Source organism: Amblyomma americanum, chromosome 8 (assembly GCF_052857255.1).
Source record: "Amblyomma americanum isolate KBUSLIRL-KWMA chromosome 8, ASM5285725v1, whole genome shotgun sequence".
Classification (NCBI taxonomy): Eukaryota; Metazoa; Arthropoda; class Arachnida; order Ixodida; family Ixodidae; genus Amblyomma; species Amblyomma americanum.
The window spans coordinates 11,014,115-11,028,397 of NC_135504.1; the positions used below are offsets into that span (position 1 = coordinate 11,014,115).

A 14,283-nucleotide genomic window follows, 5' to 3' on the forward strand; every position below is an offset into this window, starting at 1 on the left:
GCAATTTTTTTCAGAGAAGCTGTGCACCGCCGCAGCTGAAATCTTTGATTGCAACATCCAACAGGGCTGGGAATACGACTCTCAAACAACCATTATGCTTCGGCAGTGGGTCGAAAACAATCAAAAGTCAATTTCAGCAGTGCACGCCCGAGGGAACACCTCATACTTTGCGCCGAGAAGACTCGTCTTACGTGGCGAGTGTCTCGTGCACTCCGTGCACAGCCGTCAGTCGTTCAACCAGCGAGCGTCAATGCCCTCGTCGCATCTTCTTCGAGCGTTTCGGCTTTGCTTGGCTCCTTTCCATTTCAGTAGAACGAGGCGCAAGGCATTAAAGCCATGCTTCGAGGCCTCTCATCGCCGACATCTTTGATAAAGTGAAGTGACTGAAGAAGAAAAAAAAAAAGACGTTGCATTTCGAATGAAGCTTGCATTTATCTCACAAAGGTCCGCTATTCAAATCTACGCGCTTACGTCTTCCCCCCGTCTAATCATGGGCACTATGAAAGCGTGAGCATTCGCAGCTCGCAGGCTATGAGACACTGGAAGTAGAAGTCGGAATGTTGAAGACGTCGATCATTAGAGTAGAATGAGACGTGTACAGAAAGGATCATTGGTTTAAGTATTGGAACAAAGACGAATGTATCTGAGATGTCTTCGCAGCAACAAACAGACGACGGAGCTCGGCTAGCGTACAAGAACCCGTTTGATGTTCTTCAGCTTGCGAGCGTGTAAAGTGATCCAAGTCTAACTAAAACTAAGCGGAATGACTCGAACTTTCGCGAACATGGGAGTTAGCCATTCACCATCACTCTTCATCGTTTATTCAGATTCTCAGTGCCGTCACGGATGCTTTCTAGCCGAGGCCTGAATGGCTTGCATTTTAAACACTGCAGGAGCTTCTGAATTACAGATGTGCATATTGAGATCAGGTCGGTGCCGGAAAAGCCGTTAGCAACAGTGCTGGCTATGCGAGCGGGGTACGCTGCGCACAGCTTCTTGATAACTTCTCCTCCCACTGACTTTCCATCGTCCTGTACTACTGCTGGTATGCAGATCGAGCTTGTCAAAGCGGAGCTCTCTATCAGTACTCCGCTAGAGATTTGAATATTATACTGTGTGCACGGATAGATATAAGAGCATAATCTCCTTGGCAAAAGAAATCGACACTGGCAGTGGCATCAGCCTAGAATGTTTAAAGGCTGTGAAGAGAAGAGAGAAAGAAGGTTTTGCTTTTCCGTGTGGGTCGACTTATTTCATTTTTTTTTAGGTTTCCCCAACCTAACGAATGAGTGTCGACTTACCGGTACTGTCAAGAATGTTCGCATACTGTATTCAAGGAGACACAAAACCTGCCACACCCTAAACATCAAAAAGTGTTGACATCTGGTAGGAGGTAATATTTTCGTAATCGTAAGCAGGCTGTTTATGAAGAAGCTGCAGAAATGTCAAACGTAGCACTCGTCATGGCATAGATTCAAAACCATCCGATCTTACAACACGCGGTTGTCAGATTAGAATGCCCTGCACTTTGCCCACGTAGCAACTCTTTTCTGTCGAGAGGCTTTACTATATGGCTATAACCACAGTTAAGAAGATTGTGCAGGGTGTGTGTTGTAGAATACGGCTCAATGAGAGTCATTGGATTGATTAATAAAATAAATAATTATTAAATAAATATCTAGACGGACATCCGGGTGTACACCTCTTGGCCAATGGGATCTTTATCCAGGCGACCGAGATGGTAGCCATATTCGAGAATTGGGCGGTAGTGACGTGGGCGCAGCGTTTCTAAAAATACAAAACATGCGCCAGCGTCCATGCCACTCGCTCACACAGGGCCCTCCATCCACCTCGAATATCCTGCCAAGTGAGCGCTTCGCATTTACCTTACATGGCGTTTTTCTTAAAGCGCGAATTTCGCTGCAGAACCATAGCTGTTCATCGATGTTCTACCCTCTGCGGGCCTCGCACCAACTTTTGCTCACAGTAAAAGTTTTTTTTTAACGCGACAGCGTCAAGGAGCCTGTGTCGCAGAAAAGCTGGCGCTGTCGTCGGCCACGTGCCCTGGTGTTGTCATCTCAACCTGCCAACCGGAACCTGAGTAAAGTGCCCACCGTGGCGGGTGGCAGTTAAATTAATGATTGGTCACGAGCGGATTGGTTGTTCGGGAAGAGCAACCTTGGTTGCAGAAGCCCCACCGGTTGCAGCACCTGCCATAGCAGGGCAGTGGCGCATCGCTTAACCGCTGCACCAGTAGTGGCACGCGGACTCCCATGGGTCTATGAATGTTAAGTACACAATGGCCAATTCCTCATATATGGGCAATAGCATATTAAAGCTATCGCGTCATACAATGAATGCGGAGCTTAAGCGTCCCGTCCATTTTTTTTTTGGCTTTCCGCTTCGCACAGATTAGATTATCTTGCTAGTAAGTTTTCTCCTTATTTAATAATTGATCGCTAGTGAGTGTTTGTTATCACACTCGAATAATGAAGTTAGGAAAGCACTTCTTCGTGGTGTTTCTCGATAAATCGGGTTGTTATGACAGAATCCACGTCTTCGCTTGACTTTTTAGTCAATCCAAATTCGAAGCGTTTGCTTCCCGGCAGTCCCTACGCCTGCTCACAGTTCTTGAACGACCGCTTTTAAAAGCCTGTACGTAATTTTTTTGTTACTCTCTGATTGCGCGATCTACGGGAGACTTGGTGTCAATGCTTTTACCATTGGGGGGTTCGGGGCTCGGGGCAATTATGCCTACTTTATAATAGGGCTCTAGCAATTATATTCCAGCATCGCCATAATGTTCTATTCTTGTATGCATGTTCCTTTACCACTTGTTTTTTTCTCGGTTATTATTGTTTTTGGTGCAACAGCTGAATAAACCATCTTTAATTTTTTAAGTTTAGCGCGCTTTGAAGAGCTCTACGCTCGTTTAACCAGACAGAGCCGCGTGCTTACGTTGGATAGACCGTTATGTGCCTTCGAGGAAAATGCCGAAAGCTGCGTTCCCAGGGCGTCATGATAGCAGTCAAAGAATTTTTTTTTTAATTCTTTGAACTTTCGAACTCGGCGAGCCAACCCGCTTGAATCTGAAAGCCTTCTAGGTTGAAAAGGAACCAATCGCAGCTGTCACGGTCGAAAGAAATGGCCTTTCAAAGCCGCCATAGAGGCTGAAATCTTCTGAGGTCTCGCTTCGTTCGATAACTTGATTAAAGAGCCCTGTGGGACCGTGAGTCGGAGAAGTAATCGGAATTGCTTTAAGAGCTCTCACGCAGAAATTCTGTCAAGGGAGCCCCCAGGCAATCCTACACATGTCCCGTAAAAAAAAAGGAGCAATTTCAGGGTAGCTGCGAGAGCTACCGGGCGCGGATTGAACTGGTTACCTAACTCGATAACAAATGCATCTTAACCTCGAGCTCTTGTTGTTTCCTGGAGTATTGAGCTTAAGATGAGTCGTAGCCTGGCTAGCTGGAAAATTTTCTTCATGGTATACAGACACTACCGCGGAGCCTGTGTCAACCCAGTTCCTTTCAAATGACGTTTTCACCAAAAACTAAAAAGCTTAGCAGTCATTTTTACAGCATTGCACTCACCGAGGATGATGATGGGCCATTGAAACTTGTATTGGAGCAAACTTTTCGTTCAAGATCAAAGTTATCATTACAAAACGTCTGTCACAGCGAGATATGACATGATTCAGTGCACCTTTTAAGGAGCACTCTTGAAAGCCTGGGTGCCATCACAACATCCATACTTGCGCCTTGAAACTGTGGCACGCATAAGCCTTGAGATGTATGCTCCCTGCCGTTTAGTAGCATTTCTCTTGCCTCAGCATGCACTTACTAGAAATACCGCTATAGACAACACCTAAAATTCGATCCCTGAAAAGCGACTGCAAAAATATTGTGAAATATGCAGTAGCACGTACTGCAACTAAAAAATGTCCTTTCTTCGCTGCTTCTAGAAAGATGCCTTCAATGCGGAAGCTTCAGAACTTTAGCACCTCAAAGCTACGTATCATTCCCTGAAAACCGACTGCAAAAAATTGTGAAATATGCAGTAGCACGTACTGCAACTAAAGAATTTTCATTCTTCGCTGCTTCTAGAAAGATTCCTTCAATGCGGAAGCTTCAGAACTTTTATACCTCGAAGCTACGAGATAGCGGAATTGCAACAGCAAGGAAGTAATAATTTTCGACCGCGTGGAATGCTTCAGCATTGGAGGGTCCCTAAAAATGAAGTAAATCTGAAAAATAAAAGTTGGATATGCGAGATCTTTTGTTGTTAGTAATGAATGCAAGGTTAGTTGTCCGCATAAAACAAGCACTTTAAATACAGAAGCACTAAAATTACAGAAAAAAAATACCTTTTACATTTGCTGCCTCACAGCGCCACTACTAAAAAGTAGGGATTTCTTCTTCTTATTATTATTTCTAGTTTGTACTGGCTGAAACATTTCATCAAAATGCTAGTTTGTTTACAAAGTTTGGTAGTACAGTTAAGAATTTCCTATTACATAAAATGAACGGAACTACTCACAAAACTTCTTAACAAAACTGCTGCACTGTTTTACGTGTCTTCTAGACAGCGGATGTTAAGGAAGAAAATAAAGCACGGATTACTCTGCAAATAAGGGAGCAATTTTCATGCCTTCGTCTCATTCATAACATTTAGTAATTATAAATTGCTTTCTTTTTTTCAATAAATACTACCGCATAGCTTTCTGTGAAAGCTACCATAGCTTCGTTTTATTCCTCCGCAGCTTGAGGAAACTAAATGGTGTTTCTTCCATGGTACTCCTAGTCTTCTAGAAGAGGATTAGCAGCAGAAGATGGTTGGGTCCCCGCTGTTTTGATGCCACATCTTTTATGAACATTTTGGAAAATCTGCCCTTATCGTACTTAGCTGCAGATGGTGTCAAAACTTGTGTGCAAGAGTAAAGAATGTGCTGCAATGTCTGCTGTAAGGCCGGACTCGATTGCTGCCTAAATGCATGCCTACTGAGCCTCGAGCGTTGTCAGAAAATAGAAGGAGCGGGTTGAGTCGAAGGGCTTCGCGCGACAGCCAGAGCACCTTCCTCTGCTCTTGTTTTGAAGTTTTAAGTTTCAAGTTTATTTACCACAAAGCAAAACGATACATGAGATGTTATACACGAGATACATGATACGAGATATATGATACATGAGGTGTCATACACGAGAGTTCCCGTAGAAGTCTATGTTAAATCGAGGTTACTTTCTGTCTAAATTTCCTTCCTCTTCTTTACAACTTCTATTGTCTAATGACGCCTGGATGACATTGATAACATAGCTGCGTACCTATGTGCCCTTCGCCTCGGCAGTGTAGACTTTGCGTGGCCTTGCAACCAGAGTACGCTTTTTCTTTTAATTCTAGTGCTTTCCTTAGGCATAAGTTGGGGCTGTCGATATGCTTATAGATGGCCATGGAGGTCGTTCACATGCAGGAGCCTGGGCAGGTTCCAAATCGCATTGTTGTCCGTAAGCCAGATAGAGAGGTCTTCCTCTCTTTTAGCCGCAAGTCCATCTTCCTGGAATATTCCTGTCCTTGAGGTCTTTCTTGTGGCGTGCGTCTATGGCGTCTCTGCTGGCGTCCATGTGAACTGAGAGCTAGACTACTAGTGATGTGGGCCTTACTTTTATCCAAGGAGGTGTCTGTCTGCATTTGGATGGACGAAATGAGACTGCACAGAGAAAGTGCTCCGTTGAAAATTAAAACAAAAAACGGAGAAAAAGAGAGTACAGATGGCGTGCTGTAGTTGGAATGCTACCTAATGGCACTGACATGGTATTCAGTGAACAGGATGATATCCTTAGTAAACGAATACAGGAGAAGAGCAGCGTGTGAGGAGGGCTACACGAACGTAAGTGCGCAGGGTTGAGCGTACTGCTTGCTCAAGGCTTGCGGTGGTCTGTACAAATAGAAGAGGGAAGTTAGGCTGAATGGTTGATGGTTTGGGGAGGGTTTAACGCCCCAAAGCGACTCAGGCTATCAGGGATGCCATAGTGAAGGGCTCCGGAAATTGCGACCTCCTGGCGTTCTTTTAGGTGCATTTAGGCATGGTCAGTACAGTATACCAACTCGAAACGTGTTCTCCGGCACAATTGGCACAACCAAGTAAACAACCATAGTGAATTTCATGCTGTTTAACCCATCGAAGGTGTAATTTCTTCCCCAAAAAACTTGCCTCTGGGGTCCCTTTTTTAATGGGGAAGCAAATTAAAATGAATAAATTAGGCACAAGAATTACACATAAATTGGGGCAGATGTATTTCAGTCTCTCGTTGAGCGTCATCGCTTTGCGCCCGCTTCCGAGACGTTGCTTGTGTGTTGCGCTAGGAATCGGAACTGACTGTGTGCAATTCCTCGTTCGATGACTAGCTGTCGTCCTCGGACTCAGGTTCGGTACTTGACAGCTACTTTACGTAGGAGGATCCAGCTCTCACTGTCATCGCCAGGACAGTAAAAGACGCGTGCGGCCGCGCCGAAACAACCACGCGGAACTGAACAGCATCAACTAAGTAAACAAAGTGGGAAGCGATAACAACCCGTGGGTACCGGCAATAAACCAAGCGAAGTGCCAGCCAAGAAAAAAACCAGCTCATGTGCATTTCTACAAGAGAACACGAAGCGCGCGGGCGCAAGAAAAAAAAAAATAACTACGAGAGCGCCGGGTCGTAAACCCCTCGGAGCGCTGAACAAGGCGAGAATTGATTTCGGTTTTTGTTGTATGAGAGAAACAAGAGCAAAATGGTTTTTCTAAGCCTCAAGAGATGGTGCCACCTGTCTGCGTGGGTATATGGTCTTACACACAGTCACCATCGCACATGTAGGCGGTGTCCGCGCGAGACGCGCCGTGCAGCCTTGCTTGCACAACATTGCCTGTCAAAAGGTTAAATTTCTCAAACACTCCGCGACTGCTTCATTTTTGACACTTTGCATGTATTCTCGTCCCGCGCATGCAGGAATGAGCCCTCACGGGTCACTGCGTGGCCGCGGAACCGGAAGCGGAAGCAGTTCCTTCCTCAGCGTCATCGGCTCGCACGGCCACACCAGCTCTAGCGCTAGCGTCAGTCCCGACGCCTCGGCGGCAACCAACAAGTACCGACTTGTGGTTCTCGGCGGGCCCCGCGTGGGCAAGTCGGCCATCGTGCACCGATTCCTGCACGATCGGTTCCTGCACGACTACAGCGCCACCGTTGAGGAGTTTCACCGCGGGGAGTACGACATTGGCGGTGGCGCCACCGTCGCTTTGGACATCCTCGACACCGGCGGCAGTTTCGAGTTTCCCGCCATGCGGCGCCTTGCTATCGACTCGGGTGAGTCAGCGTGCGTGACAGCAAGATCAGATGTACAGTCTTAGTCAAAAGTCTTTCGGCCAAAGGCTTTTTCTTTGAGAGGTATAATGAAGCCATCAAGGCACCATTAAGCACCAAGCGGCCTTTAACCCTAGAAGAAGGTTTCTTCCCGCGGTAGAGAGGCTTGCTGCCTGACGTGTTCTTTGATTGCTCCGCTATATGGAGAATTTAAGCGACGCTCATCCCACGGCAAGTGAACGCTGTGGTCTGAAGATTTTTGAAGGGGGTTGTACAGTCACTGATGAAAGTTTATGACATTCGGATTGGCAAAAAAAATTAATGGGCACTCTGTTAAACTAGTTCACGTAAGCAGCTTGAAATTATGACGGCACATTCCTTCATCGACTTTATTCATTGCCAGCGGACTGGGGAGCAAGGCATCAAGGGAAAGAATTTTCGTTTTAACACTTCAGTAAACTTACTTTTGTTGATGACTGCGCCTACACTGTAAAGAAACCGGACACACACATTATCAGCCGTTATAGTCGTTGCACGACAGTATAGAATAGAGTCAATTTTGTCTGTACATTTTCCGTGTAGTTCCCAAGATGACAGGCAATTCACAAGTTGGCTATTTAAAGGCCACCTGCAGAATATGCTAATTTCACACATCTCAAGCGCACATCTCAAGGTCCAAGGAGAGCGGTCAAGGGATAGAGGTGGAGCATTGGTAGACGCCATTGGCTGGAGAGGCTCGTTTAAGGGGTATTTGCAGCTTCTTTCTTGAGTTCCAACCAAGAAATGCGCCAACGCACAACACACTGAATCTTTCCGCACTATAGTCGTGTGCGAGGGCCAATAAACAAGACATGTTGACATCTTCGCTCACTGCATCTATCCACCACTGCAGGTGACGCCTTCCTTCTGGTCTACGCCATCGACGACCGGGACTCGTTCGAGCTGGTGCGCAAACTACGCGATGACGTGCTGGCAGCGCGCAAGGCGCCACCTATCGTGGTCGTGGGCAACAAGACGGACCTCGAGTCACAGAGGCAGGTGCAGTCGCAGGTGGTGGAGCCGCTCGTCTGCATCGACTGGGAGCACGGATGGGTCGAGTGTTCAGCCAAGGACAACACCAACATCGCCAGGGTCTTCCAGGTAAGTACCGCTACCCAGTGTACCCGTTTAACCTTGACACATTGCTTATTTGCTAATTCGTACTGCCAACACTCACTAGAGAGCCATTCCATTTAAGAAAACTGCCTAAAGAAGAAAATGTGCACGAATGAACAAAGTACAGAAATATACAGCTAAAAGTGCAGTACAGATGTGAGGTGAAAGCGTTTTAACAATAATTAACAACTTTGCTGGATACTCATTGACGGACAACTACGAGGAAGTGCGAATACTACGAGCAGTCAGTTTATGAAAAAGTTCGACATTTCATGGAAAGGACGAACCTAATTTATTTTAAAGCACGCGAACCATTCTCTAAAGTGCTGACCAGGAGAAGTATGTTACTCACGCCATGCAAGCTTAATATCCTTGAACTTGCGAGTTTATTTCACTCAACGCGAAAGGCGAAAACAACAGCCACTATACAGGAGAATTTTGCTTCAAAGCTAACAAAGTTATTCACTTCGACTAGAATGTCGAAGGCAAGTGTTTTCACACTTAGAGTTTTTTTTAGACGTGGACGCTAGGGAGAGCAATGAAATATGCATTAGGCATCGGCTTCAGCGCGAGAATGCATTTTCTTTGAAATTAATTGCTGCACCCAGCGCACACAAGTGACGCTGATATGCGCAGTGCTGCCGGATAATCTCAAATGCCTGCCTTCGGCTTTGTGGAATTCCTTGGTTTTCGTGTACGATGCATGGCAAAGGCAGCAGAATCGATTCACATTCCTTGACCTCCTTTTCACTTACTTTTGGTGTAGGCATCTTGGTATGTGCGGATAAGCTGGTGCGGAAGCCCAAACCAAGAAGGCATGAGGGTGGGACGTGAAATCATGAGCAGTAATCAGAGAAGCCCTGGCTCCGTAACACCGGGACTAGTGTTTGAGTAAATACGCGGCGTCTCCTTCTGTGTTGAGCGAATCCTCAGTATTTTGAAACATGTGAGCTCAATTTCTTGTGTAGTCACACTTAAATGATTACAGAGAAATATTTCGTTTCTGCCCCTTTGTCTGGCTGCTTTCCAGACCACCATTGCGGTTTCTTACTAACGGCAGAACGTTGCGCCACGAATGCTGTTAGGGGCCTTCTGGGCGGGGCAAATATGAGCGGTGAAATACGAGAGCCTTCAACGAACCCTAGCGGAGCAGGCAGTCTGCTTCACGAGGCTTTAACTCTAGACTCGAAAAACTTATCTTGCTTCTGAAGTAAGCAAATTGAATAGGAAGATGGTGACTAGCACAAGTGTCGGACCGACTAGGCTGGTGTTGCTTCAGCCCGGAACACATCAATGTGAGAATACTCTGGTTATTGGGAAGGTCTTTTCCCGGGTACCTTTGGCCGTCATAACTAACTAACTAAATAACTAACTAACTAACTAACTAACTAACTAACTAACTAACTAACTAACTAACTAACTAATTAAGTAACTAACTAACTCATTCACCCACTCACTTTTGCTGCAGTTGTAAAGTGCCACATAGCATAAACCTTGAAACCGCTAGGGCTGTTCGGATCAGGCAGATTCGACTATGCATACGACGAAAACCGTTTCCACTGTTTTTGTACAAACGCAGGAGCTGCTGGCTCAGGCGCACTTCAAGAGCAAGGTTGCCAAAGCGACGCAGAACCGCCGCATGTCTCTTCCTGTCAACAGCTTCAGCCGAGACCAGCTCAGCCCGGTGTTCAGGTCCAAGGCCTCGCGGAAGAGGACCAGCTGCGCAGTCTCCTAAGCCACGAGCGAAGGACCCCCGCCCACTCGGCGTCTGGCTACTCATCCTCCCCATCTTCCCGTCAACGCCGCCGAATCGTCTTTTCAGCGAGCGCCAACCAGTGACTGGACGACCACGTGACGTCGGCACCGACGTTTTGCAGCGATGCCGCTTACTTGCATCCAGTATGAGGAAACGCTCCTTGGCTTCACCAGGTGGTGTTTCGGGGCACGGAAGTTGTCACGTCACAAACTACATGGCAATTATCTGTGGTTCTGCAGGGAACGGAGTGCTGAGCAATTAGTGTGCTCTGGCTTGTCATCGCAAAGCGCGTGACAAATCTTTTGGGAAAGATGGGATGACATTGCGCGTACCCCCATCATTGGGCGTGATAAGAACTTCTCATTGTCCTTACAGCCTACCGTGCGATACCTCTACTTACCGCAAACGCTAAGGCGACAAACCATCGAATTAGTTGCGTCCCAACTGCAGATTAAATTTCCAAAAGGCATCCTGGAACAGGCATTCCTCGCTTGAGAGGAACTCCTTCCTTTACGTAATCTCTCTCACACTCGACAACAAGCGATAAGGACGGACGTGGTTTTTTTTTTGCGTCTGATGATGAAGTCCGTGCTGAATCCTCAGCTTTCACTGTTGTCGTATGGATGCGGGTTTAGGCGTACCTCATGTATCTGCTCTTCTCCTTTTTCTTGACCGCCAGCGTACTGAGCCCACTTTTAGAACTTAACTCGTGCAGCTTCTGAAGCTTACCTGCTGTAAACAGCGTCTTATGAGCCGCCTTATCCTACACGTTTTTCCCCCGCAAGATAGAGTTTCTGCGCTACTACAGAAGACCAGATGTAGGTGAAAACTACTGGGCGACACCATAAGATTTATATTCTCCTCGCTTCTCTGACTTCACCGGCTGGGGAACTCAGCATCGAAGGCGTAAGAGCTAAGTATCTAACTCCAGCGCTTTACGTGATGACTGGTGCATTGTGCCACTTTGTCTCAGAATGCTGGTTGCATGCAAGACATAAAACGACAACTTTCGCAGTAAGCCAGCTATCAGGAAAGATAAAGGAATTGCTGAAACGGAGCAGTTCGGCCTATTATTCTACACAGTAGCCAGAAAAGGCGGTGAATAAAAGAGCCGCGCGAGTATTCGAACAAAAAGCAAAAAATTCAGGATAACTTTCTAGCAGCAGTGGCTGGTAAAGCAGGCAAAAAAAATGGGTAGAATAGGATTGCTGGCTAAGCCCCTTTGCTCAAGGAAAATTGGATTGTACCCAGGATACCTCAGCTCTGCTTTATTGCCCCTGAAATCCGGAAATGTCTCGTGCTCGGTGTTCCTCGGGAAAATGTTCCCGGCGTTAACGTACATAAACCGTGTCCTCTGTCTTGCAAGCACTCTAGACAAAAACTGACCAGTGGGCCTGAGAAGCGGGGAATGTCGCCCTAGACTTAACGGTTTTTCTCCCGGATTAAAAAGAAGCTATGAAGCAAAAAGCCGTAGAGAGCTGTGAAGTACTTGGTGATGGTCTCAAGGAGCATGGTTTAGTAACTTGCGATGTCAAATTAAACAAGCAACGAGAGAAAACTCAGGTACTCAACAGAGACAGGAGAATGCGCACAGGGAGACATTAAAAGTTGAGAATTTCATGATGGCAGTGAAACGCAACAAAACCGATGTAAACAGGGGAGACACAAGTAAAGATATAAAATGCGTTCTAATTGTTTTAGGTTTCCCGTTCCTTTTCTATTTTAGTCTGGAATGAAGCGGTACCGTCAACCTAGCCTTCAGGTATTCAACAAAGCTAACTTATTTATGTGTGCAGACTTAAGGACTTCAATCTATTGTACAAACCTAATTTAGGCTGCAATGCGATACTGAAGATGCTGGCTATTAAACAGAATAATTAATACAAACAAGCCGAATACTTCGTATAGTTGTTGACTCTTGCTCTGATGTTGAAATAAGAAAAAAGGGAGACACTTCAAAAAATTGTTAGTTTTGACAAAAGTGTCAGGCGCCGTATATAACACTTCGTGCTGAAACATATGTAAGGTATAAAAGAAGGAGCAAAACATGAAAAATGTTGTGCATAAAATCTTGTGTGAAGACGTAAAAAAAATATTTGTTTATAGCGTTCAGGCTTCGCGACAGTGGTCTTATAAAAGCCGACTTTTTCCCGCAGCCATGCATTACTCTCGAACCGGAAATGAACGGAGGTGAGAGCCAGGTCGATGCAGAAAAACAGGGCGTTCCGCTGACATTAGGCAGTTCGATGGGGCACCCGACAAGGTGACAAACAATATTTTATCGAAAGGATGAAGAAAGGAAAAAAAAAAGAAAAAAAGCACCCACGTCGACAGTATCGGGAGCAACGGGAGGAAGACACGACGCAAATCAGTCGGGACCCCGGCGAACGCGGAAAGCATATTAGCAGCGTAAACATTCGCCAAGATAGAACGAAAAGCGCAGAAAGGTGACGCCGTCTAATCGAAGAAAGAAAGTGTTCAGGTACATGAGCCGGTGAAAGAACGAAGAACTCGTTTCCGGGGCTGAGCGTATGTGATCGTGTATGCGTGGGAGAATATCGCCTTTCCTCGCCGGCCCCAATTCTTCGACCGTTCCATTTTCACTTCGATATTCTGCTTCAGCTTGGCGTCCTTGCGACGGCAGCTGCCACTTCTGTGTGCAAGTCTCTTTGTTCAAATTTAGCGAGCGCGCTGTACAACTACGATTTCTTGTTGTTGTTTTTTTTCCTCAAGTCGATGTCATTGCTAGTTTCGACGTTCTGCAGATACACCTGTGAACGCACAAGGGATTCTGTTTCTAATATAAACACTGCGGAATCACCCTCGCTGCAATTGGGAGTTGACCTGCATATGGCTTCGAAAGCTTTTTATTGATTTGCACAAAAATTGCAACTATGACGTGGGATTTTTCGGCAGTCGTTCCCCCATTCTGGTGCTCCAGGAATGACAAAGCCTTTTCATGCAAACACCTAGGTGCTGAACGGAATTCAGGTTTTGGAAACTACTAGCTTCTTCAAAATGTCTTAACACTCTGAAGGAAAAAGCATTGTAAATAGCAGTGTGTTAGCCAACTTATGAGCCAGGTTTTGTTTGCTTGTACATTGCCGAAAATGCTCGGCACACAGAAGCCGGAACAGAATTCGTGTCGCTTGCTGATATTTATTGCTCCTGCAAAAATGTGCAATTTAAAACCGGGGCAGCAAAGATAATCTAAGCTGACTTCTTAGTACACCGCAGAGAGACTGTAGCATATATGTTCAACTAATCAGAAGTTATAAGCACAGCTTTTTCAATGAGTTGCAAAAATAGTTCGCACACCGCGATAATATATGTATATTGCATTGTGGTTTACGCGCTTACTTATTGTATGGCTCAGAGGTAACCGTCATTTTCGTGCACAACTGACACATTTACCAGTTTCAACGTGCGCCTCTATAAGGTTAATTACTTAAAGGAATTCTGGCCTTTTTGGGTGCAGTTCGTACGGTTTCGCGTGCTCAAGGTATTCTGCTGTGTGTAGTGTAGAACCGGCGTTCATTAAGCACGGTTTGCTGTCGTAATAGTCAGAGATCTCAAGGGTGCTTTTATGACGAGTATATTAATAAATCACAACGTAATATAAACGTAATAATTCTTTCAAGAATTAAAAACAGCCCAGATACTTCACTGCTAATACTAAATTTCTCTCTCATTCCGTGTAAGTTGCGGTGGTTCTTAAATACTTCTTATTTGATATGTACAGTCGTACTCGCAAGGGTGGCCTGTAGCGAATTAAATTTATGTTCAAAAGTGTCCTTTCGAGAGAAGACTGCTCAGGCATTTTCAATTTAAGTAGTGAAGGCATATCGTCCTTTTCATTCGTGAATACGGGTGTTATTTAAGGTTGCTCACAATAATATTTTCAACAATCTGAAGCGCTTTAATTTTCTCGGTGTTACTCAGGAAGTATAGCTGTCATATTTACGCCTGTTCAAACCACGAGACTGCAATAATAATCTTTGTCAAAATAAAAGCAGTTCGCGTACGGTATCTCGTACG

At 45.6% G+C, this 14,283-nt stretch overlaps 1 protein-coding gene across 1 annotated transcript in view; it reads left to right on the plus strand.

The window, feature by feature from the left end:
• Positions 1-12,537, plus strand: part of LOC144100909 (uncharacterized) — a 102,418-nt gene extending 89,881 nt beyond the window's left edge. The window contains exons 3-5 of the mRNA XM_077633824.1: positions 6,984-7,337; positions 8,227-8,474; positions 10,069-12,537. Coding sequence (XP_077489950.1) covers positions 6,984-7,337; positions 8,227-8,474; positions 10,069-10,224 — 758 coding nt within the window. The 3' untranslated portion in view covers positions 10,225-12,537. The remainder of the gene's footprint in view (positions 1-6,983; positions 7,338-8,226; positions 8,475-10,068) is intronic.
• Positions 12,538-14,283: the final 1,746 nt, after the last annotated feature.